The sequence below is a fragment of the Solanum dulcamara genome, chromosome 10 (genome assembly GCF_947179165.1).
Source record: "Solanum dulcamara chromosome 10, daSolDulc1.2, whole genome shotgun sequence".
In the NCBI taxonomy this organism is placed as follows: domain Eukaryota; kingdom Viridiplantae; phylum Streptophyta; class Magnoliopsida; order Solanales; family Solanaceae; genus Solanum; species Solanum dulcamara.
The window spans coordinates 39,461,451-39,489,012 of NC_077246.1; the positions used below are offsets into that span (position 1 = coordinate 39,461,451).

General features: G+C 36.8%; 1 protein-coding gene across 3 annotated transcripts; it reads right to left on the reverse strand.

Annotated features, from left to right (window-relative positions):
- Positions 1–586: 586 nt before the first annotated feature.
- Positions 587–27,076, reverse strand: LOC129870115 (metal tolerance protein C2). 3 transcript variants are annotated; one of them, XM_055944723.1, is made up of 10 exons: positions 26,409–27,076; positions 17,515–17,623; positions 16,974–17,013; positions 14,120–14,196; positions 11,134–11,222; positions 7,859–7,928; positions 7,681–7,719; positions 7,425–7,598; positions 1,017–1,106; positions 587–849 (listed from the first exon to the last, which is right to left on the reverse strand). In XM_055944723.1, exons 1-10 carry the CDS (start codon positions 26,812–26,814, stop codon positions 786–788), a joined length of 1,158 nt encoding a protein of 385 aa, XP_055800698.1. In that variant the 5' UTR covers positions 26,815–27,076; the 3' UTR covers positions 587–785. The 3 variants fall into 3 exon arrangements, with proteins under 3 accessions (XP_055800698.1, XP_055800696.1, XP_055800697.1); XM_055944721.1 differs by having other exon boundaries at positions 7,421–7,598; positions 26,409–27,066; XM_055944722.1 differs by having other exon boundaries at positions 7,421–7,571; positions 26,409–27,059.
- Positions 27,077–27,562: the final 486 nt, after the last annotated feature.

Here is a 27,562-nt window from a genome sequence, read left to right on the forward strand (position 1 = left end):
ATTTTTCTAACACTTGTTCCAGAATATTAATGTAGTGAGTCGAGAATCTTGTTGGATCATATTTATATATAGCTCACTCCTTACGTGTCTATGCAGATACTATTATGAAGTGTGAGACTAATGGCTAACGAGTCCATTTGTGTAGATTTTGCTGCTGAGGTGAACCTTTGCATTATTTATGGAGGTCGTCATTTCTACTCTATCTATTTTATAGCATAAATGTTCTTTTTGGGGATTTGCATGCCTAACAACTAAACTCATGTAGCTTTATTGGATTCTCCATAATTTTATTGTGGAATTTGAACCGGAGGATTAGTATTGGACTGACCGTTGAACTAATAGAATGATTATGGATTTTCATTCGATCATTTTCTCCAACCATGGATTATTATTAATACATCTAGACTTGCACATAATTGCTTTGAGTACTTGTATAGTTGGGTTAGTTAATAGATACTTAGATTCGTCCGACAGGTGGTTTTAGCAACGACTGACATCTAGCGGTATCATCGGTTGTGGCAAATTTCACCCCTTTTTCCATGGATTTTAGTCAACCTTTTTCCCAAAGAAGGTAAACTAGCAAATAAATTACAAAGCCGGTATTCATTTAATGGCGACATCAGAATGTGCACTTCTCCCGAGAAAGTTGTCTCGCACTGACAATGAATGGGCCAAATATTTGAGGTAAAACAGTAAATCGCATCTTTCAATTAAATAAAGATTTTTAAAAAAAGGTCAAAATGGTGATCATGTATAGTCAATTTGTACGGTCAAGTCCTGTATTCCTAATTCATGGTATAGGTCATGCACATATTGCAAAATAGGCCGATCGTCGACTCCCTCCTTGACCTGTTCAATAATTAACCATAAAAGAGTGAGCTTTCGGAAGGCATAAAGTAGAGAAGCAATGCATATCTTACAAATTAGCATAAAGCAAGCAATGTGCATCTTAAAGATAACTCATAATGGGAGTGCGTGCAGGTTGGATGTGGCACCCAACAAAGTTTGGTGATCACCTGCAATGATATGGACCCAATGACATGACCAGGCACCAGTTCCCAGAAACGAGCTTGAGATACTTCTGAAATGTCTTCACGAGATGAAACCTGAGCACGCGTGAAACAAAAATATCAGAGATGCAGTTAGGAAATGATGCAGAATGTGTAGAAAATAATGGTATCATTGTGTCCTCAGCCTGGACCCTAAAGCCATTACACCATTGTTTTCTTCTTTTTTAAAGAAAAAAAAAAGGGTAGCATTTCATTAAAAATATCAGCACAAGAAAAACAAAAACTTATCCAGAAGAGTTGTAAATTCACCCTAATCAACAAAACCTTACAGGAATTCTATGATATGGAGTACGGATTCACTATCATTTACAGGATATCCTATACTCCAAAAAAGAAAAAGACAAACTAATATACACTTCAATTTTATTCTCTACGTGGAGCTCTTTGTATTCTCAAAACACCGAGTTTCTTCCTTCCTGACTGTCCACCAAATACATGTTGGGATGGTGTGCCACCATTTCTTCTGATTAACACCACCTCCAATAGGTCTCTATTGTCTTCTCTGGCGGTCTCTATTGTCTTCTCTGGCATACACCAATTCATTTCAACCATGCTTGGGAACATCTGCCATGATTGAGATGTAGCAATACAATGAAGACACAGATGAGAGTTGTCTTCAGCTGCCCTTTCACATAGATAACATCCAGAACTAGCTCATAAACCCTCCTTGGATTCTCTTGATTCGCACATGCTTGTCTGGCCATCCCTAAAATCCTAGAAGGTACATTTACTTTCCAAATTTGTTTCCAGGGACATCCCTATCATCTTGGAAATTTCCCTTCATAAGATTATAGGCTGATTTACTGGGAAAAAATTGGAGATTGATCCTTTCTATGCCAGAGAATCTTCACAATTTGTGGGGTCTTGCAGCTGCTCCAGTTGATTTGTCAATTCAGCATCTGCCCACTTCCCAACCATTTAACCATTTTCTGAAATCAAATTCCAACCTTGATGTCCTCCTATATCTACCACTGTAGCTTGGGGATTTGTTGCCAGCAAATACAAACCAGAATAGTGGTCATTTAACCAATGCCATCCTGTTATCATCCCAAAAGGCATCCCCCTGTTACTATTCCTAGCCTGATTTTGTGTCGGTGAAAAAACTGGACCATAAATTGACCTCCAATTGGTTATCCTGTATGAAGATTTCACCGTCATAGTACACCAGTGGATTCTTGTCCGTACGTAGCAATAATTACCTTCCTCCATAGAACTTATTGTTCATTATTGTATCTTCCATAACCACTTAAACAACAGACTTCTATTATATTGTCTGAAATTTCTGATGCTTAATCCCCCATGTGCTTTGCTTGAGATGATTGTCTTACAATTCAGCAAATGAAGAGCTTTTGTGTTTTCGTTTTTGACAAAAGCTTCTTCTGAGGGATGCGAGATAGAGATTTTTATTCCCGATTTTAATTAATACACGAATTGGTTATAGATTTTATTTGGTCTAGATTATTAAGTGGGGATTAGGGATTAATTGAGATTAATTAAGTTAATTAGACCACTAAGTGGTCCCCCATCAAGACACGTGGCAGAATGTGATTGGAGGGTGGATGATAGTAGGATACATGTCCACAATGGACACATGTCAAAGCTGGACACGTGTCACTCTTAGGGGCTGCCATGGATTGGCCATGGGACACGTGTCAAGGCTGGACATGTGTCGCTCTTAGGGGTTGTATATATAATGAAAAATTAATGGCTAAGAGCTCATGTAGCTCATTCTTCTTTGAGGAAAGTATAGAAAATAAGAAAGAGAGTTCAAGCCATGGCAACTCACGGCCATGGCTGAGCAAGCAAGCTCCCAAATTCCGATCCCCACACTGCTTTTATTAGGTATTTTCAACCAATTGGAGGTGATTAAACGTGAATTAATCATTGGGGTAGCAAGAAGACCTAACGTGCAATCCACACATTTCAGCCAAGTTGTTAAGGTAAGAATTAATCATTTTCTATACGTTTTAGGATGAATTTGGACGTGTTGTGAATGTGTAAACGTGAATTGGAGGTATGAAATTATGTATGTTGGCATTGGAAGGTTGTTAAAGCCGTGTAGGGGCTGTTTCATTTGGAAATGGTGAATCAATTTTAATTAACGTTTTGGTTGTTGTTGTCATGAGTTATATAATGAAAATGGAAGAATTTGATATTTCAAGTTGGAGTTGTAATTGTAACGTGTGGCTGTTTGTGTTGAATTGAAAAATTAAGTGTGGTTACGATTATACATTGTATGGTTATAATTGTTGGGGTTGTTCTAATCTAAAGATGATGGATTAATTTCGATTAATGTTGGAGTTGTTGTTGCCATTGGTTATATGATGAAAGTGAAGGAATTTGATATTTAAAGTTATAATTGTATTGTACTGAGAACGATCTGGGTTGGTTGTGTTGTTGTTCTTGTTGAATTGAAGGACTAAGAGTAGTTAAAGCTATAGTAGTGTTGTAATTGTTGGACTGTTGTAAGGTCATCCGATGAAGTGTTGTGGCTGTAGATTATTAAGAGTAACTTGATTACGTCGTAGTCGTTATGTTAAAGATTATGGAACGTCGTAATGTGCGGGCTGTTTCGGAACATTCTTCAATCTTGCCTTGGCTAACTTTAATATAGCACTTGAACGTGTGGTTGTTGATGTTAACTTGGTTGTTATGTAGTTGGTTTGAATATAAGGGAAATGTCGCCTAATTTTCTAGAAATGAGCTCTTAACGTTGGAGTGCGTTTTGAAAACTTCTCGTAGCTTAACCATAGTTCTTGACGTCTTAATATAGGTTGAGACACTATTGGGTAGCGTATGTGTGTTGTGTTGTGAATAAGCGTTGAAGGTATGTAAATCTATCCCTTCTTTCTTTTGGCATGTCTTAGATGTAAGTGATATATGATATGAGCTTTGGGGTAATTCCATTCATCGGTTCCGAGTATGATTCATGATTCTTACTCACTTCTTGACGTTAAAACTCTTAAAGTAGTTGAGCTACTGCCTTGAGTCTTATATACATTGGACAGTAGTTGGTGTATGAAAGTCCCTTATCTTAAGGACCCTATAATGATTAATGTTTGTCTCGCGTTATCTTGATACGTGTCTATGATCCCTGTGGCTTTATCTAATATAGTTCATAATGACATTCAAAGAGTACTCAACATGACTATCGCCCTGATACTCAAATATTGATTAATCTACTTATCTATTGAGTCCCAAAGGATGATCTAAATGCATATGTTTACTCACTACTCTGCTCGTGCATACTGTTATTACATCTCTCACTGAGTCCCGGGCCGGGTATGTTATCACGCGCATTTTACTACATTATCCATCGATTCCCTCACTAGAGGGCCAGGTACGCTATATGATGATATGATGATGCAATGATATGGTTATGGCACCAAGTTCCATATGGGCCGGTACGGTATATGTGCGCACGACTTTGTTCACCGAGTCCCTTATTAGAGAGTCGGGTACAGTATAGTATATGTATATGATGATATGATAATATGATGATACGATTATGGTACCGAGTCCCATAATGGGTCGGGTACAGTATATGATAATGATATGCATGATTTGTTTCGTAAGGCACAGGTACAGTGAGTTCTTGATAGTACTTGTTTCCTGGACTCTCTACTTCAGTTATGATCTTTCCTATTGTATTTCATGCGTTACATACTCAGTAAATATCTTGTACTGACCCCCTTCCTCGGGGGGCTGCGTTTCATGCCCGAAGGTACAGGTACTAGCTTCGGTGATCCGCCAGCCTAGGATTCCTATTCAGCTATCTTGGAATGCTCCTTTGTCTTGGAGCCTAGACTTTGGGTATAGACCCCTTTTTGATGTATATATATGTTTATTCAGGGGTACGGGCCCCGCCATATGATACTGTTGATATTCTTAGAGGTCTGTAGACATATGTGTGGGTTGTGTGTATATGTGTTCGGCTATGCATATATGACTTGTATTTTGGGATGTTGTATGTAGTGACAGCCTTGTCGGCTCGTGTATTATGAGATTTTAATTGATTGTGATTCCTCAGGAGACAGATTACCCTGATATATGTAACGCTTGAGATGATGTCATGTTTTCACAAAGCCTCCATATTGTGTTTGGTTTCAGTTTGACGATGTCTAACAAATATGTACACGAGTGCCCAACTCGGACACTAGTTACGGCCTACGGGGTTGGGTCGTGAAACCCAATTTCACACGCCAAAGTACCTACTAACCTATACAGTTGAGGCATCACAATGACAGAAAAGAGTTGGTTTTTCCCAGTGTTGTGAAAAAGCGCCGAAGCGCTCGCTTTAAGCGTGAAGCGAAGCGAGGCGAGGCACTAGCGCTTCAACACCGTGAAGCGAAGCGATTTCAAAAAAGTGTGCGCTTCATGGGAGAAACGAGAAGCACGCTTTATCTAGAAGTGAGAAAAAAGCTCGCTTTTTTTGAAAAAGCGGCACTAGGGTTTTTTTAAAAAAAACTGTAAAACTTATAATTAATTGTTCCAAGCTGCTGCGACTTCTTCTTCAACTTCGACAGTTCAACCAGGTTAGTTTTTCTTCTTCTCTTCTTCTCTTCTTCTCTTTCTATTTCTATTTTTATTTCCATTCAGCAGTTCTGTCGTCTGCGCAACTGCTGCGATGTTCTTCGCTTCATCTCTTCTTCTCTTCTTCTTTTTCTATTTTTGCGCAACTGCCGTCTGCGAAGAATTATTTTTTTCAAGTTTTATTCAGCAGTTAGGAATTATTATTTTTTGAAGATAAAGCATATGCTCTGTTTTTTTATCCACAGTCTGGCTGCTTTATTATTATTTTTTTAATTTTGCTGCAGTTGCTCTTTTAATTTTGCTGCAGCTGCTCTGTTATTGTTTTGACAATTTGACTTGTGTGACTGAATTATTATTCTATTTTTTCTTTATAGTAAGTTGTATTTTCTTAATGGCACAAAAAAGGAATCCAGCTTGGGCATATGGAATTGCCATGGGAAGTAACACAAAAATCAAATGTGTTTTTTGTGATATGACATATAATGGCGGAATATTTCGTCACAAGAAGAATCTTATTGGTGGTTATAAGATGTTAAAGTGTGTCCAAAGGTCCCGAATAGTGTGAAGAAAGAAATAAAAGAGTATTTTACGAAAAAAATGAATTTAAAACTCAAATGAATCCTGAAGCATCCATGGTTAATCTTGTTGATGATGATGAAATGGATGATGAAGTTGAAGTGAATATGCCAATGGGACATATTTTATTATCTATGCATATTTTATATTTTATATTTTTATACTAAATAGCGCTTTTTCTGAAAAAAGCATGCGCTTCGCTTCACGCTTCTCGCTTCTATGAAGCGAGCCCCTGTCGCTTTTTTCCACTTCTCGCTTCTCAAAACACTGGTTTTTCCTCCGATGGGCATGAAGACCTGACACCGCTTCAAAAATACTGAGATCAGTTTGATGTTTCAGTTGCTCAACTTCAGCATCACACAAGATCAGAGAGTCATGCATAGCAGATGAGAAACATCATCCCACATCCAGCTTTGTTGGATACCATAAAACCCCTAATCCATTTGCCTTGGTCCATGTTATGGAGTCCTTCCATTGCTAGGATAAACAAAAAAAGAAGAGAGGGCATCTCCCACCCTTAGTCCTCTCCTTGAAAGAAAGAATCCTTCAGGTGAGTCATTTGTCAACACTGAAAACCTTACAAAACTGATGGGAACATTACCCATTTCAGCAATTTACTCTCAGTCCCCATTACACCATTGTTAAAACCAGTAATCCAGCTAACTCCACCTCACACCAAAACTCACAATGTTTGTCTTCTTTTTTTTAAGAGAGCTAGCATATCCAATAAGATTCATTCGCAAGACAATATTGCCTAACAATGCCTTTTAGAGCATGCACCAAGGCGCTTAGGCATGCACTTATTAGCCAACTCTATCTTGAAAAGAGCAGTTTTAACCAATAAATAAAGTACCTAGTTAATTTTTCAATCCATTTGTCCACATATTATTTGGGTTTATAGTTGCTCCTTTTAGTACATACATATTTCTTTATTTGCATCTTTCTCCGTTGAAGCCCGCACTTGATTTGTGTTTTTCACTTGAAGCACCAACATAATTTAGTGTTTTTCCCTTTTCTGCTTTGAGAACACTGAACTTCACAACCAACACTATAACCAGTCACCTCAAACATGAGATGATTACCCGCCTGATTCTATACAATCAATAACTCCAACCTTAGTATGGGGAGGGTTTGGCACAATTTTCATATTGAATTGAAATGTTTTGTGCATCAAATACAAAATTAATAATTTACAAAATAAAAAAATTAAAAAAAATCGATAGTGATACTACATAAATTACCTGCCTCCAGCATTTGCTCAAGGCTGAAGATGGGATCCTTGGAGGAGCCATTTGGAGCAAGATGCCACCAGTAGTTCTAAAAAGTGGCATGACGAGGAAAAAGACTGTGGCAGAAACTAGTCCCAAACATAAGACTTCAGCATTCTTCACTCTGAAGCCCCATAAAAATAGAAAAACACTAAGAGGTCAGCCAGTAAACAAGTTATACTTCTTTATCCAGGCCACGCCATGAAATGTCATAAAGCAGCGAAAATTTTTACCCAAGTGTTAACAACCAGGAAGCTAGGATGAGACCTGCACTGATAAATAAAAAAAGAACCGTGTAAGATCAAAAACCCAGGATAAACAGTTAGATGTGAGAAGCAAAACAGCTGATAAGATAGCATCTGCACCGAGGATCCAGTTCATGTAATGAGCTAATCCAAGGTAATCACTTACCTGCGAATGGAATCAGCTAGCACATGCAAGCAAACAGAGTGATAATTCATATCTTCAGCTTTCCTATAGACTGCAGACAAAATAGCATATCAGGAATCTTCAACAAACCCCAACAAAAGTCAAGACAGATTAAGTAGCTCAACTAGCAATAACTACGGATTCGGGTCATCATTAAATATAAAATTGAATCAAGCAATATCAGCAGACACATTCCGGAAGATGAAAGATTCAAACCCATTTCGTATTGAACCATAGCAGATTCTGCTCAACCTGGACCCGCTGGCAATTTTTTTTCGTCTACTGGTGGCAGAGCTACCCACTACATGTGTCAGTAAGAGGTAGCACGTATCCCCGTATATTACACAAAGTGCATGCAAGTACGAACACCACCATTGTCAAAAAAAAACATGGGCAAATTGAAACCAGTGAATCTTGAAATTTATCCCAATATGCTTGCTCAACGGATTATCAAATTATTGTTAATCATACACTACTACTATCATTTTTGGAATTTTATAATTACGACACATAAGATAATAATGAAGTGTACAACTGTTGTAAAAAAACTCAACCATAAGTTAAGACCTAGTTAAAATCAAATAAAAAAAGAGATGTTAGATGCCTAGTTTCTTCCTCCTACAACCTAAAATAGGTAATGAAGTCTTCAATAATGATTTATTCTATCTCTCCTGAATATTGCGTCATGGAGTAACCTAAATCTATGCAATGGGCCATTAACCACATCAGGCAGTAAGGACTGAGGAATTTTCCATCATTCACCTTTTTCTTTTTATATTTTTATCGGTAAAAGATTTTTTAATCCTTTACCCTAAGCTCGCCTGGTAAAGTTCTGGAAAGTTGTACAAGGAAAAGGGGGAACCCCAACCTGATCGCAAAAATAGGTTACCAGGAATCTTAAGCTATATCTGACTGAAGTATCACTCTGTTTAAATTGGAACATACAAGAATTACTAAGCAGGCGTTTGAACAATATTTGGTTGAACCGAGAAAAGGAGTATTTGGTTTTCGGTTTTCTGTAGTCTTTCATTCTGGTGTTGGTTTTCTTTTACGGCAAATACAATTTTATATGATTTAGACATCTTTAGTCAAAAAGGATTTGAAACTTGACTGTCATGTTGTACTCCATTTAACATGCCTTGTCTTTCCTCATAGAATACCATAATTAAAAGTGCTCCTGGGTTTTTATAAACAGAGATTTCATTAGGTACTTCTAGGAGAGACCCCTAGATAACAAATGTAATCCCAAAAGGTGGGTCTTGGGAGGGTGGTGCGTACACAGCCTTACCCCTGCCTTGTGAAGGTAGAGAGGTTGTTTCCTATAGACCCTCTGTTGTAAAGCATAATAAAATCAAGTAGGGAAAGGAAGATACAGTAGTGAAGCAATCACGCTGAACATAATGGAGTGGCGAAGAGAACAGTAACAACAACACATAATACAATAATTGAAGCAGAGGAAACAACAACCAATAATAAAATTGAAGGACAAGATAGTATAAGAGTAATAAGAACATATATTTCTAAGAGAAACTAGACAACATTTGACTACCTACTAATCTTCTACCATAATCCTTGACCTTCATATGCACTTAGCTAGGGTCATGACCATGATAAGTTGCAAATGTGTCATATTCTTTCTAATTATAGCTCCTCAATACTTCTTCGGTCTACATCTTATCTCTCGTCCTCTCCTCATACCCATCATAGCCAACCTCTCGCACCTCTTCACTAGGACATATGTGCATCTCTTCTTCACACACCCAAACCATCTCAGTCTTGCCTCCCTCATCTTGTCCACCTCGGGGGGCTACTCCCATCTTGTTCCAAATATCTTCGTTCTTAATTCAATCTCTCCTATTATACCCACACATCCATCTCAACATACTCATTTTTGCTTCTTCCCTCTTCTAGACGTGCGAGTTCTTGATCGGCCTACACTCCGCCTCATACAACATAATTGGTCTAACAAACACTTTATAAAACTTACCTTTAAGGCTAGGCAACACATTTTACCACACAAGACATGAATGCTAGCCTCCATTTCATCCACTTTGCTCCAATACGGTGTGTGACATCATCGTTGATCTCCCCATTTTCTTGGATTATAGACCCAAAATACTTGAAACTTCCTCTCTAGGAGATTACTTATGTATCAATCCTCACTTCCACATCTATCTCGTGAGTTATGTCACTGAACATGTAATTTATCTTGTAGCTGCTCAACCTAAACCCTTTAGATTCCACGATCTTTCAAAAAAACTCCAACCCATCGTTAGCTATGTCATGAGTCTCATAAATCAATACTATGTCATCTGCAAATAGCATACACTATGGCACCTTCCCTTGGATATGCCGCATTAATTCATACATCACCAAGGCAAATAGAAATGGGCTAAGAGTTTATCCCTAGTGCAACCACATCATGAATGGGAAGTGCTTCGAGTATCCGCCATTGTCCACACTCTAGTCTTGGCTTCACCATGCATGTCTTAAATCGTCCTAATGTAAGTTTCAGGTACACCAACCTCCAAAGATCTCCATAGAACCCCTCGGAGACTTTGTCATATGCTTTTCGAGGTTAATAATCGAGGTTAATAAACACCATATGCAAGTCTCTCTTCCTCTTCCCTATACTGTTGGATAGTACTAGAAATTAGGCGTCGTTGATCTTATTCTGCCAAACAACCTATATACTTCATGTTATATAGATAAAATCTTAAATTGAGTTCAGTGCTACCTTTATCCTTTAGGCATCTTGAAGCTTGGTCAAAGGATCTTGTGTTGTGGCCAGAGTGAAGCAAACAAATGTTCATACATTATCTACTCCTTGCAATGAGTAACGACCATGCTCGACTTCCAAAAGGAAATGAAAACTTGTGTTACATGAGCTCACAATTTATAGGTGTATTTGTGTCCAATAGGGTATCACGTGGGCATGGAAAGACGCTAAAATGTTGAAGGTACCCTACAGAACTTATCCAAGACACATTGTAGCATGGAAGATAGCAAAAGGTCAAAGGAGTAGCATGACTAGTGTTGAACCTAGGTCATGTCTCTAACCTAACCTACTAAGAAAATAAAGATAACATTCATAATCCAATCACAGCAGCCAAATGCATAGCAACCGGATGGTCACTTCATGAAATAGAATGATGGTGTTAACACTTCGACTTTCCTCTGCCTCTCTTTCTCACACACACACACATTAAGGAAGAGCAAGCAAAAGAATTGATTTTGATTGCAATGAAGATGCTTACCAAGATTAATACGTGCATAATTCCTGAAGAACCAAACACCGATGAGATTCACCAGCAAGTTTGTGACAGCTGAGACGATCAAGTAATGCCTACATGCAGACTTCAATCAGGCACAGCACAATAAAATTGACAACGACAATGTACAGAAACCTTCAGAAAGCAGCCAAAATTCTGCCAGGAAGTGCAAGGTGATACAAGGACTGAATTTGCAGAGCAATCATTTGGCCATTTGAACTTATAAACCAAAGGTCAACATTGAAATTATGTATGTCATTCATATTCACAATAAGAGAGTGACTTGAGTTCAAGAGTGGATACTGAAGAAATACTTCAACTGTAATTTTTTTCTTATTGAGAAAATATCTTATTTTTTAAGGGTCATTCAGAAAAATACCAGAGTAGAGAAATATAAGCTAACGAACAAAAGGTGACCATCTCAGGATAGCTTGCTTGTTCCAAGTGTTGAAAGATTCAGACAGATGCAAGCCTGATGAATCAAGTAAAAGCCTATGCCTTAAAGGGTAATAGAACAGTAATTGATCAAAACTTAAATCACCATCCTCAATCAAACAACAATAGAACCCAATTATCTGACAAGTGTGATGATTTTGCATCAAAGGACACCTACTTATTTTCATTAATTAAGTCAATGCCAAAGCTGGTTGACACACAACAAATGGCCTTTCTGAAAGGAAGACAAATTACTGATGCTGTCCTCATTGCAAATGAGTGTCTTGATTCAAGACTGAAGGATAAGATCCCAGATATAATGTGTAAACTGGACATAGAGTAGGCTTATGATGATGTCAACCAGAAGTATCTGCTTGGAATTTTGCATAGTTGCATAGTATGGGTTTTGGGAGGAAGTGGATTAGATGGATGAAGTTTTGCATTAGCATTGTCAGATTCTCAGTATTAATTAATGGTTCTCCTGAAGGTTTCTATCCAGCAAGCAGAGGATTGAGACAAGGAGACCCACTATGACCTTTCTTATTTTTGCTAGTCATGGAAGGTTTGAGCAGTATGATTAAAATAGCCCATAGGAATGAATGGATAAGGGGTTTTAATGTGGACAAGGAGATGAACACTAGATTGGAAATCACCCATCTGCAGTATGCAGATGGCACTTTGATTTTTTGTGATGCAAAAGACAGCCAACTAAAACTTCTGAAGATAATCCGCATATTCTTTGAGTCAGTATCAGGACTGCACATTAATTGGAGAAAGAGTCACATCTTTCCAATCAATGATGTGCCCAGAATACAGCAGTTGGTGGATATTTTGGGTGGAGAAACAGGACAGCTACCTTCAACATATTTGGGTATGCCTTTAGGAGCCAAAAGCAAATCCAAGGAGATATGGAATGGAGTTGTGGAAAGATGTGAGAAAAGATTATCTAGGTGGAAATCTCAATATTTATCAAGAGGTGGTAGACTAGTGCTGATCAACTCTGTTTTGGATGCATTACCAACTTACTTAATGTCAGTGTTTCACCTTCCTGGAAAGGTGGAAGAAAGAGTTGATGCTCTGAGAAGGAACTTTTTTTGGCATGGTGAGAAGGAATATAAAGGTTTCCACCTAGTCCAATGGAAGACCCTGTTGCTTTCCAAAAAACAGGGAGGACTAGACATTAGAAATCTTAGGAAACAAAACAAATGTCTTCTTATGAAGTAGCTGTGGAGACTTCCCTTAGAAGAACAATCTTTATGGGGGAAGGTGATCCAGGCCAAATATGGGAAGGAAGGGCCTTGGAAGACTATGGAAGTGACATCCACATATGGAACAAGTGTGTGGAGATCAATTAGAAACTTATGGCATGGTTTCTATGCAAAAACAGAATTTAATGTGAATAATGGGAGGAAGATTAGTTTTTGGGAACATAACTGGTTAGGGAATAAGAGTCTCAAACTCATGTTTCTAGATATTCATTACCTGAACCAACAGCAAGGGGCTACTCTCCATGAAGTATGGTCTGAACATGGATGGAACCTCACTTTCAGAAGACTGATGCAAGATTGGGAGATAGAGAGATTAGCTGAATTTTACGGTGCACTTGATCAGTTCCCAGGTTTCAAGGAAGGAGAAGACACTCTTAAATGGAAATGCCAGACCAAAGGATTGTTCACTGTGAGTTCTGCATATAGAGAGATGAACCAGATGGGATCCCAAGTTAACTTTTTGAATTGGAAGGTCAAGATACCATATAAAGTGGCAGTTTTTACTTGGTTGGTGGTGAAAGAGGTTGTACTTACACTAGAGAATCTTATGAAGAAGGGAATACAGATGAGCCCAAGATGTTGGTTTTGTGAGCAGGTTGCAGAGACAATCAACCATCTATTCTTACATTGCAAAGTGGTTGGTCAGTTGTGGAATTTGTTTACTAACTTTATAGGAATAAGCTGGACTGTTCCTGAGAGAACAGAACAGGCTTTAGAGAGCTGGAATATGGAGAGCAGTGGCAGCACAGACAAGAACAGATGGAGAATTGTCCCCGCAGTTATTTGGTGGACCATATGGAAAGAAAGGAATTCTAGGAGTTTTGAAAACAAAAGCAGTCCCTTACACAAGATTAAAATGAATTGCATCATCACTTTTTGCTATTGGTGCAGTTCAGAGTTTATAGATGATCCTGCGACTATTGTAGACATTTTAGGATCCTTATAAAGATGAAGGAGGATCCTTATAAAGATGAAGGAGGATCTCGGAGCAGTTTTTTTTTTCTTTTTTTTTCTTTATCTTTTGCTTCTGATAGACAACCTGTGGATGTAGGAAATGTTGCAAATTTTTGGATACCCAGGTTTAAGCTGATAATTGATGATTGATATACAAAACGTTACCTTTATCAAAATAATTAATTAAGTTGATAATTTTACACAAAGGTCATGATCTAATAAAAGATAACATCAACTACATCTTGGACAACTATAATTTTTTTTTGAGAAGGACAACAACTATAATTTTTTCTGTAACACTTCTGGATACTTACTTGTGCTCAGACTCATCTTGTATAAAGGCATGAAGTGCTTCCACAGACAAGGAGAATGACATGAACAATAGAAACAGCTGCCTACATAAGCAATACATGAAGAGCATGCCATGTTAGCCCAGATAGATGCAATTGAGTGAAAGCGCCCACAAGAACACACTCAGAACCAAACCAAACCATCTAAAGAAGCAGTACACATTTCGGAGATGACAAATGAAATTGTGCTTGTGTCTCTCTCCTTAAGGGTGGGTACGTCTGACAATGTAACAAATATCATAATGGTTTATTGTCTACTTGATAAGATTTAGAAGTAAGCAAATCGATTAAACTATGAGATAGTTTCCTAGAACAAATATATATAAACACATGTATATATGTAATGTGACGATGTGTGCGTGTGTGTATATGCATATTAACACGGCACCACCTTTCATGTGGCACAATTTGATTGCTTTTTTTAAGGAGTGCAGAAAAATAAGAACAGAGCTAGACTTCGGAACATCAAATCTCTATAAAATCTATTAAGTCTAGCACATCCAGGAAATTAAAAACAGACTTTCATTTCTTCCAATAGTACAAATTTACACTCCCAGCATAGATTGGCCTCCAGCACCCAAATAAACCTCTAAACTTCTCAGGCATCATACATTGAAAAACAAAAACATAAACAAGGTCCAATCTGCCAGGTATAATGACAGTGCAGAAAAGATGATCAATAGATTCAAAGGAGTTCTCACATAGATAGCATCTGCTACAGATACTAAAGCATCTCCTTATCAATTAAATATCACAACTAAAATACCTATGTCTTCTTCTTCTTCTTTTCTCACGTTATTTCGTTGCTTCTTTTCTTTTCTTTTTTTAATTTTTACATTTGAATCAACAAGCTTAATAGATAAGCTCTCACAATTTGATGGTATATTTTTTCTTCATCATAGCCTCCTACATTTCTCCTAACTAAAATAACTCATGTACTACTTCTTAACTTTTTCCACTACAAATTAATTTTACTTTATATATATTTTATGTAAAATAAATTGTTATCATTTTTCTTCAATTCTACTATGTTTGCTTTACTTTGCAGACACATAACATAGAGATAAAGGTAAGTAGAACCAATAGTTTGTTTTTTTCTTTTTGAATTTGTGGTAGGTGATTCAAGCATTAAGAATTATGTTGCTTTCTCTTTATTTATTCTTTTCAGTTATATTGTCTCTCTCCGCTCATAATTGAGTTAGTATCATTGTTTAGTTTTCTTAGCATTTGAAATTAATTAAAGTTAAGCTATTAAATCTTTACTAATTTATAAGATATAAGAACTTTTTTTTTGAGAAGGTAACAATTTGTATTATAAACCAATACTTAGGTAGTACAGAAAACGCCTTTACAAAAAGTATGAAAATGTAAGAACAAAAACCAGCAAGCCTAGCATGATTATAATACTTCTAGGATTGCTTCTGCATCTATAAGAAATTTTAATATTTAGTACTTTAAAATTGACTAATTTTACTTCTTAAATTTTTCCTTATTTGAATTATAAAGATTTGATACTTTTGGAGGAAAAAGGAGAAAAGATTAAATAATTCTTAATTTCGTATACATACATTGATGCTTTCAAAAATTGTGCAGAAGCATTACCTAAAGAGAATCCAATTAAAAGTAGTGGTAAGTTGAAGTTGATAGACATTAGACGTCCCAATTAAGATAATAAGAAAACAACTATCTAAGGTAAAATTTTAATTTATTTTTAAAAAAATTGTACTTAATAATATAACGTACCCACAATAATTTTTTCTTTTAATTTTCATTTATTATTAATCAACGCGATACACATGAAGGCCCTTCGAAATATTGATTGAACTTTTTCTCTTCATTAAAAGACTCTGCAATAGACAAAATTATCATTTACTATTTTCTTCAAATAATTATCATTTAATTATTATTTGACTATTAGGACTTTGAAATCAATTAAAGTTATAACTATTAAATATTTTTCTTTTTTGAATATGTAAGAAGTTACTATATATTTAAGATCTTAAAATTGATTAGAATTTTACTTTATAGAAACTCTTTCTTTCCATATTTGAATAGGTAATCAATTCTAATATTTTCCACATTGATCCCGATAAATTTTCATAATAAGGAAATAAAGTATATGAAATTAGAAAAGAAAAGTACCCTCGACGGTAGATCCAGGTATTATCAACCTTTTCATTTTTTTTGTTTGATTCTATCTCTTCTCACTTTAACTTTACTTTTAAATTTGACTTTATTATATGGCAAAGTTCTCACTTATTATTTCAATTCTACATATACATATACTTTGGGTATCCGCCCACTTTATTTATGTATTTATTTTAGCATTGTAGACAATAATAATGCTTAGTAAAGGCAACTTGTAGACAATAATAAAATTGCAATAATGATAATGTAATCAAGATGACAGAAGAGAACATAAACCAACAACAATTTTGTAAGAAGTTGTCAACTGACTAACAGAATTCATCATATTTCATCTTCAGAAGTTATGTAATAATATGTATTCCATCATTTAGACAAATATTACATCTATTTTAATGTTAATTATTATTTTCAAGAATTTTTATACATTTATTGCTTGACGTGATACACATGTGCTACGCACGTATACTAAACTAGTAATATAAATCTCTCACAATAATAGCTCCTTCGCTGTCCTTCCATGAAAAGAGCTAGGCAATACGAGAGCTACAATTTATGTGATCCTAAAAATATAAACTGCAGCTAGCATATAAAGGTGCCAAAAGACACTTTTGATGGAAGAAGTGGAAGTACAATGTATAAGAAAAAAGTTGTGATTGTTTCATGTACTTACAGCATTGGTGAAAGCAGACAAAACCTCTAACCTTTTATACCTGAGAACAATTGCAACAACAACAAAATCGAACTTAGTAATCATAAATGATCAACTGAACATACTGGTTATGAGGGTTCGGAAAATTAGACAAACTGTCAGCTATTCTCTTAATTGTGGAAGTTAGACAAACTACAGTTGGCTTAACCTATAAATTCTGATTGTGTTTCCAATTTTACCAGAAGCTATTGAATTGACAAACTGATAAAAATAGAGAGGTGTCTTTTGCCCTTCTATTTTATGTTTTCTTTTGTCTGATTCTTTAATGAGTAAACCTAAATTGCTTTTCCCGTGATAACCACAGAAACTCCTTAAACAAATTTACCCGTTAAAATTCTTCCCCATCACATAAGAGATGTATGTATCAACCCATTTAACAAGTGCACTGACAAGTCAGAAACTTCAGTCATGAACAAGTAAAAGGATTAACAAATAGATAAGGAGAAAAGGTTTAACCCACAAAAAAGAGAATTTCCTAGGAAGATTAGAGTTTAAACCTCACCCGTAAGTGTAAACACGATCAGGTTTTTCTCTAGAAGCAGCCATTGCAAACAAAGAAAATGTCAAAAGGCCACAACCAAAGGTCAAATGAAATGCGTCTGATACCAACCCTGATATGAACCAACAATCAAATAAAATTCCATAAGACAAACCAAGCAAGAAGTGAAAAAGCAGAAGAAGAAAGAAATACAGATTGATAGAATTAGGATAATCAGGTGTCATTAGATGTTCTTTTCCTTACTGTTTTTCTTCCTGGTCCCCCCCCCCCCCCCTCCCCCTGCGGGAGCAGAGACCCCATGAGAGGAGCAATCTCTAGTGTTGTATATGACATTAATTTGAATACCATTGTGAAAATCATAACCTTTTTTGTCTTAAGTTTTGGATTCTGACAATGGAGCTGTTATTGAAGCATACATAAAGTTCAAATTGCAGATTAGCTAACATCTAAAGGATATTCAACCAAAAAACTCTTGGCAAATCCATTGTGAATATCCTGACCTTTGTTATGTCTCTACTTTTGGTAAAGGGGGAGAGCCTCTGCTCCATTTTACTCCGTAATCATCAACACAGCCTTAGATAACTTTTTTTGTATAATGAAAACGAGAAGCAGGAAAAAGCGATTTAATTTGGTGAAGTGATTTGATATGCAGCAATTTGATTTCACATCACATGTCCAAACGGGCCCTTATGATAAGTCAAATTTTTTGAGCACCCACTTGAAGACTCATAAAATCAGAAGTAGCTTTAGACAATAATCCAAACATCTTTTGCCAGAACAATTAATTCTATGAGCTTATCCTTCTATGACATAGCAACATATGAACGGTTAATAGTGGAACAAGAGGTTGATTGTGTTCTATGTCAACTTTAGTAATATGAAACTTTCCAAATGGTTGATAAATAACAACAATGTTAGCTTGATACCCAATTCTATTTTCTGTCCGTGGATTTTTACCTTTTTATCATCTCCACGAAAACATTCTTTGAAACACAACTTTTTTTGATGTCACATATATCAATTTCTTATTCATATTGATGTACTCTTTGTGAGTACTGAGTGCTAAAACCAATTCTTCTTGCATAATCATTATAAAATTTGATTGTATCCACATCACTGCTTAATTCAAGTCCAAGATTAGGCTCAAAATCAATATGCTCTTAGACTTATTTTGTAGAACTTTTTTGGGTGCAGTATCATACATGCTTCTCAAAGTTATACATTAAACATCAAAACGAATATCAAAGAAACACAGATTAATACTTTGTACCGTATCGTACCAAAAGAATAAGAACTTTTTTGGGTGCAGTATCATACATGCTTCTCAAGGTTATCCACTAAACATCAAAAAGAACATAAAAGAAACACAGATTAATACTTTGTTCGGTATAGTACCAAAATAATAAATAAAAATACATATTGAACAATAAAACCAAGTTCAAAAACAAAAAATAATTATTACTCACTAAATAAATAAAACATTCACCCTATGTCCAAACACAAGCTAAGAAATAAATCATGACTTCATATCACATGTCCAAACGCAAGCTAAGAAAGATCAAAAGAATTATCATCAAACCAAACAACAAAAAGCTATGAAGAAGGAAGGAGAAGCAATGTAGGTTCTCTACATTTTGGTCAACTACTCGAATACAGGTTTCCGCATCATTAATAAAATTATTTACCTTATCTAAGAAAAAATGAAACAGAGAGAAGCAGGTTATATGTTTCCACAATGTTATATCGGATAAGGAGCATACAAGGACACAATGACAAAGAAGATTTGTGATGCCACAAGTCAAAATCTTGAAAAGAGAAGATGGGTTTTGTCATACAAAAAAGGATCAAAAGTTCCATCGAGTGAACACAAAGCGCAAGAAAGCTCAAGAACAAAATTTGAACTCGACTAACCAAGTTGGTTCAACAGGCTTATTATAGCACTAGACTTGATAATGCAAGTCATTTCAATCAGGTATATCTCATTTTATTCTTCAATTCAATTGTAGAATAACATATAAGCAATTATTTAGTTATTTAACAATTTATTTGCTTAGTCTATTTTTTTATTGTTTTATTCGCTTTTTTATTTATTCATTTGTTGCAGGATTTCAGCATCACAAAGAAACATTATTGACCATTCTGATTCAAGTGCCCCCCAAATCATAGAGGCATCTTCTCTTTCAATGGCTTATTTTAGCCTTGCCCAAATGTTGACGGTAATATTAAGGCATTCATTCATAAAGAAAATTGTTGACATGCTAATTATTCGTTGAGTATTATTTGCTACATTTACAGGAACCTATTGATATCTGTGCTTTTCAACATTTTTGAGAAAGTTAATTGGTATTATAAACAAAGAAGTACACCAATAGAGAACTCCAGTAGTTACATCAAAAGTATAGAGGGAATGTCAAAAAGAATCTAAACACATATCTCCCTCATAAACTATCTAAAAGTGGGGTGATGTCCCCCCAGATCCTTGGGTATAGTATGGATACACCAAAAGTAAAAGGTCACTAAACAGTTCAACTTAATGCTTTGGAATGGGATGCTCTTGTTCTCATAACATCTTTGATTTCTCTCCCTCCATATTGTCCAACAGATGCAGGCAGGGACAATCTTCCATCTCTCATTGTGTCCTGACTGATTTCTATCTCTATTCCAACATGCCAGAACTTCTGCAGTATTCCTAGGCATGGTCCATCTAATACCCCTCAGGTTAATGGAAAATTTACATAGTTTCTCAGTCACTCTACAGTGCAAAAAAAAGATGGTTTATTGTCTCTGTCTCAGATTCACAAAAAAAAAACATCTGGAGCATAACTGTCTTCCCCTTTTCATTAAGTTCTCCTGAGTCAAAACAACTTGTCTTGCAACAAGCCATGTGAAACAGACCACCTTATGTGGTATCCTCCCTTTCCAGATCCATCTTCCAAGGCCACAACTCCGGTGGTTTTGGTTGAAATGTCTAGTAGTTTGTAGGTTGATTTCACCTTGAACTTGCCATCTTTATCCAGCTTCCATATCAATTTGTCTTCCTCATAGCTAAGGTTCTTGGCTTGTTCCAAGGTGTTGTAGAATAGAGTCATTCTCTCCACTTCCAGTCATTGAGGAACTTTCTGAAGGTCGGGTTCAAGCCTTGTTCATTTCTGACTTCTAGAATTGTCGCCATTTTCTGCTGATTAAGAGTGTAAATGTCTGGAAACTGTTGTCTCAGAGGTGTTTGTCCCACCCATATATCATTCCTGAACAAGGTTTTTCTCCCATTTCCCACATTGATAGTGGAATTACTCCACATTCTTGGCCACTGATTTCTAATAGTTCTCCATAAACCCACACCATAAGGAACTTTACCTCCTTAGTAGTCCAAGATCCTTCCTAACCATATCTTGCAATGATGATTTCCTTCCACAAGCCATGATCATCTGTTGCTAGTCTCCAAAGCCATTTTAACAGAAGGCTCTTATTGTGGGGTTTTAAATTCTTCATTCCTAAACCTCCCTCTTTTTTGTTGGTTATGCAAGCATCCCACTTAACCAAGTGAAATTTCTTTCCCCCTTCTCCATTACCTTGCTAGAGAAAATTCCTTCTCATAGCATCCAACTTCTCAATGATCTTCCCAGGCATAGGAAAAAGAGACATCATATAGGTTGGCATGGCCTCAAGAACACTGTTGATCAGTGTGACTCTACCACCTAAGGATAAGTATTGACTTCTCCAATTAACCAATTTCTTTTCACATTTTTCCACCACATAGTTCCAGATGCTCAAGGATTTACTCTTTGCTCCCAAAGGCATGCCAAGATAGGTGGTGGGAAGCTCTCCTATCTTGCCACCTAGAATGTTTGCCAGTGAACTGATCTCTAGTACTTCATTCACAGGGTAAATAAAACTCTTTCCCAATTTATATGAAGTCCAGATATTGCTTCAAACAAAATGAAAATAACCCTCAAGTGTTTCAGTTGTTCACTCTCTACATTACAGAACACTAATGTGTCATCAGCATATCGTAAATGGGATATAGACACACCCAGTGAATCCCCCTCAACTCACCTTGAAACCTCTAATTCTGCTGTTCACTTGACCTGTCTTCAACATATCACTTAGACCTCTCATAGCTAGGATAAACAAAAAAGGAGAAAGGGGGTCTCCTTGTCTCAATCCTCTCTCAGAGGAAAAGAAACCAGATGGTGAACCATTGATTAAAACAGAGAACTTCACTGTGGTTATACAAAACCTCATCCATTTTATCCAGGTATTGCCAAACCCCATCCACCTGAGTGCTCCACAAATAATCCCAGTTCAAATGATCATAAACTTTCTCTATGTCTAGCTTACAAAGAATTCCTGGATCTTTGGATCTGTTTCTCACATCTACACATTCATTGGCCACCAGAATGGCATCCATAATTTGCCTACCCTTTATGTAGGCCATTTGTTGGTCATCGACTTACTTTGGCATAACCCTCTTGAGTCTTTTTGTTAGGATCTTTGATATGATTTTATAAAAGCTCCCAATCAGGCCAATTGGCCTAAAGTCTTTCAATTCAAACGCTCCCACTTTCTTAGGGATCAGGGCTATGAAAGTGGCATTAAAACTTTTTTCAAAATAGCCCTGATCATGGGAATTCTGAATAGCAGCTATCACTTCCTCCTTAATCATGTCCCAGCACTGTATGTAGAAGGCTATTAAGAAACCATCAGGGCCTGGGGCCTTATCCCCTGCACATGAGAACACATTGTCTTTGATATCCTGTTCTTCAAATTGGCATTGCAATGCTATATTATCATCTTCTCTAATCATAAGTTGGAATCTAGAATTGAACTGAGGTCTCCATACTTCTGTTTCAGTGTATAGTTTTTGGTAGAAACTAATTATTTCATCTTTGATCCCAGCTAGTTCAATAACATTGGCTCCATTTATGGTCACTTTGTCAATGTTGTTGTACCTTTTGTGACAGTTAGCAATCCTATGGAAATATTTTGAATTCCTGTCCCCTTCCTTGAGCTAAAGGGCCCTAGATCTTAGCCTGCAAGCCACTTCCTCCCTCTTTGCTACTTCCTTCAACTCCACTGTCAGTACTGCTCTCAAGTAGGACTCATCATCAGATAGGGCTCTGTGGTCTTGAATCAAATCTAGATCAGCTAGTTGGTTGAGAGTGCACTATTTTTGCATAGCAAGATTGCCATGAAGTGTTTTGCTCCATTCTTTCAGCTTGACTTTCAGTAACTTCAGCTTGCAAGCTAGTACATAATCTGGTCTTCCCACATAAGTTACAGAACTCCATCATTCTTTAATTCTTTCCTTGCAGTCTTGAGTCTGTAACCACCAGTTCTCAAACTTGAAATAAGAGGTTGGTTTCTCCTAGTAGCCACATTCCAACAACAAAGGATTATGGTCAGATGTTACTCTAGGTAAGATTGATTGCTTAATCTTCCTAAAAGAAACTTCTCATTCCTCAGATATCAAGAATCTATCTAGTCTTGCTGCAATATCTTGTCTGTCCCCTTTCCTCCATGTGAATCTACCACCTGTCAATGGTAAATCTTGTAATTCCATATCCTCTATAAAATCAGAGAAATCTTCCATTGCCTTATTAAATCTTTTGCAGTTCTTTTTTTTCTGATGGGTACCTTACTACATTGAAATCCCCAGCCATCTTGTAATTCCATATCCTTTATAAAATCAGAGAAATCTTTCATTGCCTTATTAAATCTTTTGCAGTTCTTCTTTTCTGATGAGTACCTTACTACATTGAAATCCCCAGCCCCCACCCAAGGTCCACTAAACACTCCTTACTGCCCCCAATTCACCCCACACCTCCCCTCTTTCTTCTCTATTATTAGGAGCATAAACACTAGATAGATGCCATTCAAAAACCTGCGTTTTCCCTATGAACTTACATGTGATACGGTAAGCCCCTACTTTACAAACTTCTTCCTCCCAAATGATGTTATCCCATAGAATAATGATACCCCCTCTTGTTCCACTAGCCTCTAATTATGCGTATCTGACCCTTCTATTTGCCCATATCTCTTTTATAACCCCTCTTATATCTCCATTAATTTTTTATTCTTGTAAACAATACACATCTTCCCTCTAGTTGTTTATCATGTTTTTGATCAATAGCCTCTTCCTTGGATCATTGAGGCCCCTTACATATCATGTAACTATGTTAACTTTCATTCAAAACATCTAAGAAGCACCCCTCTACTCCTTGTACCATAGCTCACAAAGTTACTAGTTGGTTCCAATTTCTTGAGTTCTCGTGGAACTTTTTCTGTTGGGAGTCATAGGAACTATAGCTCCAGCCACCTTCTCAATTGCTTCTCTCTTGCCATCAATTGTCCTGAAGAGGTTCAGAGCTAATTCTTCACATTCAATAAAATGCACCCCAAATTCTTTACTGATCCTGATTATGTTCTATTGGAACCATAAAGGAATTACGTTCTCTGTTGTTGTGCCAATTCAATGCCCGTCTGAATTTAGTGGTATGATATCTTCAATTATACCTTCCCCCTCGGCCTTCTATTCCAGTAACATGTTGTTTTCTACTTGTGTCTCCGTGGTTGTTATTTCTTCTGTTTGGATGATCAACATATCATTGTCATCCCTTATAATTGTTGCAGATACCAGATTTTCATATTCATCTCCCTGAGTTGAATGGAATGGATCGCCTTTACTGTTTGGTGACATTAAAGCCTTGTAATTTGCTTGGATTTCATCCAGCAAAGGCTCTGAGGTCCAATCTGAAAAACTGGCCTGCTTTTCATTTAAATAAAAAGCTTGATGGACCAAAGGGTCCAAGCCCAACACTTCAATTCCTTTTCCTTTTAGCTGCTCTGTAACACGTGCCCTATTTTTAAATTCAAAATCTTTTGAGCACCCCACTAGGGTGTTCCTGTCAGCGGGAAAAAGCTCTTTTGGGCCTGAGGGTTTAATTTTTGGCCCTCTTATAGAGCGCAAAAAATTTCCCTTCTTCAAATGCCCTAAAGTTTGCTTTTCAAAAAGTGGAGGACCCCCTCTTTTAAAAGTTCCCACATGGGTGTGTCAGCTTTCCCCTTACCTTTTCTAGCATAAAGGTCACTTTTGGCCTGAGTGTATTCAGAGCATGTCCCTTTTTCCATGGAAGGTCCATATCCAACATACTCTTGAGGCAGAGTAGGTTGTACCTCACCTCGAGAGGGGTGCCAATCTCTCTCTTCCTCAGAGTTGTTTTCTCTTTTTTCTAGTTTTCGGTGGTTGGTCAGTTTTTGATGGGTAGCTGGTAGCTCCGGCCAGATTGGGAGTGAGAAAATTAGATCTTCATCTCCGACATCAATGTTTGTCGAAATCTTCTCTCGTGGTCCCTTAACACGGATCCTAGCCCATCGAAGGTGGTTTTTTAGCTCTGTCTCCTCTTTCGTTTCCAGCCATCCACTACATCTATCCCCAATCTCCTTTAAGGTTGAGTTGGATCAAAGATGCAGAGGAAGACCAACCACTCGGATCCAGTCAAAGTTTGAGCTATTAGGTAGGGTTCCGACGGTCAGTGACCACTATTGTAGAATCAACAGTATGTTTTGCCTTTTCCAGTTCCCCATTAAAACATGTGTTGCTGTTGTTCTCGAACAAAATTCGAAAAGGAATTGGGATTCATCCATGTCGTATACTTGAACTCCCTGGGCTCCATTCCATGTTTGTTGAGTCCATCTCCTAATGTCATTACGAGTTGAATGTGTTATCTTTGCATTTCCAAGACTTGAAGGTCTTTCCTCTGTTTTCTTATGCCTCCTTGAGCCTTTTGCATATCCAAAACATGGCTCCCTTGTTGAGTATTAGTTTGCTCATGTGGTATCTTGCACTTTCGATCCAGTCATACCAAATCCCAGATTTGGTTTTAGATTCTATGATGTCATAAGATTTGCCCCCAAGGCGGAAGAAGATTTTGTTGTTCATGAAAAAAGTAGGTTGAGATGAAGATAAAAAAGGGCTTTAGATAGCTGCTCCGATGGAGAAAGTCCACCGGAGAGGGGAGAGGCTGGGTCCAGAAGGGACCTCAATTATGGGTCATTGAGGAATGTGCCTGGGAGCATTTACCAAGTATTTTCCTTCCCTTTTCAACATTTACAAAACTCTTATCTCTTCCTCATGCCCAGGTTAGTATTAAGTGATATTCCATTACTAATTTTTACAAGGATTTTCATTTTATCATTACTGTCGGCAGGCAAACAGTTCAAGGAGTCAAGAACCACTTTTTCTTCAAGATAATAATGTGTTTTGATCTATTCCAAAAGTTAACTTGTCAAAAAAAATTGTCTTTGTGCTTTGATATTTTGGTATATTATCTTAAGATTATCCTGGTATATTTTTTACTCCTATCACCAGCCATGACTATTACTTTAAGTAGGACAAAACAAACATGCACATAGTGCACTGATTCTCTATTTTACTAATTCAGACTATTACTTAAATTCTTCCTAACTCAACTTCGATATAAATGCTATTTACATTTCAAACACCGATCTCATCATTGCTAGATCAAGTACCTGCTTACTTGCTATTGCTCAAAGATAAATATTGTTGCATCGCGTAAACACTAACCTATTGCTCTGGCATGCTAAGTGAAATTTTGGGCTTTAGAGCATATGTCAGTTATCTAAAGCTGTTGATGATCACTGGAGCAAAAAGCAAAGAAGCAGAACTGCTTCTTTTCTACCCTATTACTATCTCTTTTCCTTAGATTGAATTCTGTGGCCTTTTCGTGTCTTAAGTTTTGGATTGGGACAAAACAACACATTGTTCAACATATACAAAAAAATAAAATCAGATTTCAACACATTCAGTGAATCAGCTAGGATACACAACTAACCAACCAAACAACTCTGAAAAAACGAAGAGAGTAAAACTTGCATACCTACTCGGCCAGAGAAAAGGCCAATACACAGCTCAGCGGTAGAATAAGCTACATTTAGTGAAATCAACATAAACAATCTCCTCATCTGCTTATTTCCCGACATTAAACCTCGAATAACGGATGACAGAGAGAAGGAACCCCTAAATTTAATATTAGAACCATGGGATGGATAGATATTCGGAGGTATATCAATACTGGAAACAGATCGAGAGAACAAAGGCTTTTCAGAATCGTTGGAGATTATTGATATGGGCGTGTGTGGCTCAGCCGATTGTTGAAAGGAACTTTGCCGTGAAAATGCGAATCTACGATCGCTGCCGTCGAAATCAAAATCGCCACTCCACGGTATAGGAGACTCGGATTCCAATTTCCGGTGATGGAACGATGGCGAAAGAATCTGATTCATCTCCTTCGGAATTTCCCTCTTCTATTGCAAAAGGCTATCCATTTTCATTATGATATACACTTCGATCTACTTTTTTTCTCGGAACTTCTGTGATGAAGCTTTGACTAGGGTTTATTATGATGGGAAAGAAGAAGAAGGTCAATGACATATGACGCATAAAAAGGTACAGGGAAAAAATAATCTACCCAAAATCACCTGATATAAACTTAATGAACAATAGATACAATTGACCGGCAAGATATGTTTAATGGTCTGAACAGTATGTTCAGGGTCTCTAAAAATAATATTAATTAATTGATCGTCATAAAATTTTGACCTACTTATCAATTATATATAAATATCTGGATACAACAATTCTACCAACAACCGATACAACAATTCTCTCTATAAGATTAATCTAGGCCTATATTTGAACGTGTAGCACGAAATGCGGCTCCCCCTTCCCCCACCCTCACCCCAATAAGGGAACTCCAGTACAAATAATTTATATTAATATGACATGTTGAATATAATATCATAAACATAAATAAATCTATAGTAGAAGGTAAATAAGTATATTATTTAAAATAATAAGTTTTCCAATGATACTTGAGCCAATGATATAATCTCTGACATATAGACTATGCGATACTTGGATTGGTGTATATATAATAATGGCCAAATAGGGCCGTTTTCACCCGATTATAGCTCGAGGGTGCATACATATGTAAGGACATAAGGCTACAGACAACTTATGAATTTGAGACTG

Excerpts from the sequence above, each read along its gene's own strand:
- LOC129870115 (XM_055944721.1), bottom strand. The coding sequence starts at position 26,814 with ATGAATCAGATTCTTTCGCCATCGTTCCATCACCGGAAATTGGAATCC. Across the intron at positions 7,929-11,133 it reads TTATGCACGTATTAATCTTG|TCTATAGGAAAGCTGAAGAT; the intron begins GTAAGCATCTTC and ends TTTTGTCTGCAG. Across the intron at positions 850-1,016 it reads TTGGGTCCATATCATTGCAG|GTCAAGGAGGGAGTCGACGA; the intron begins GTGATCACCAAA and ends ATTATTGAACAG.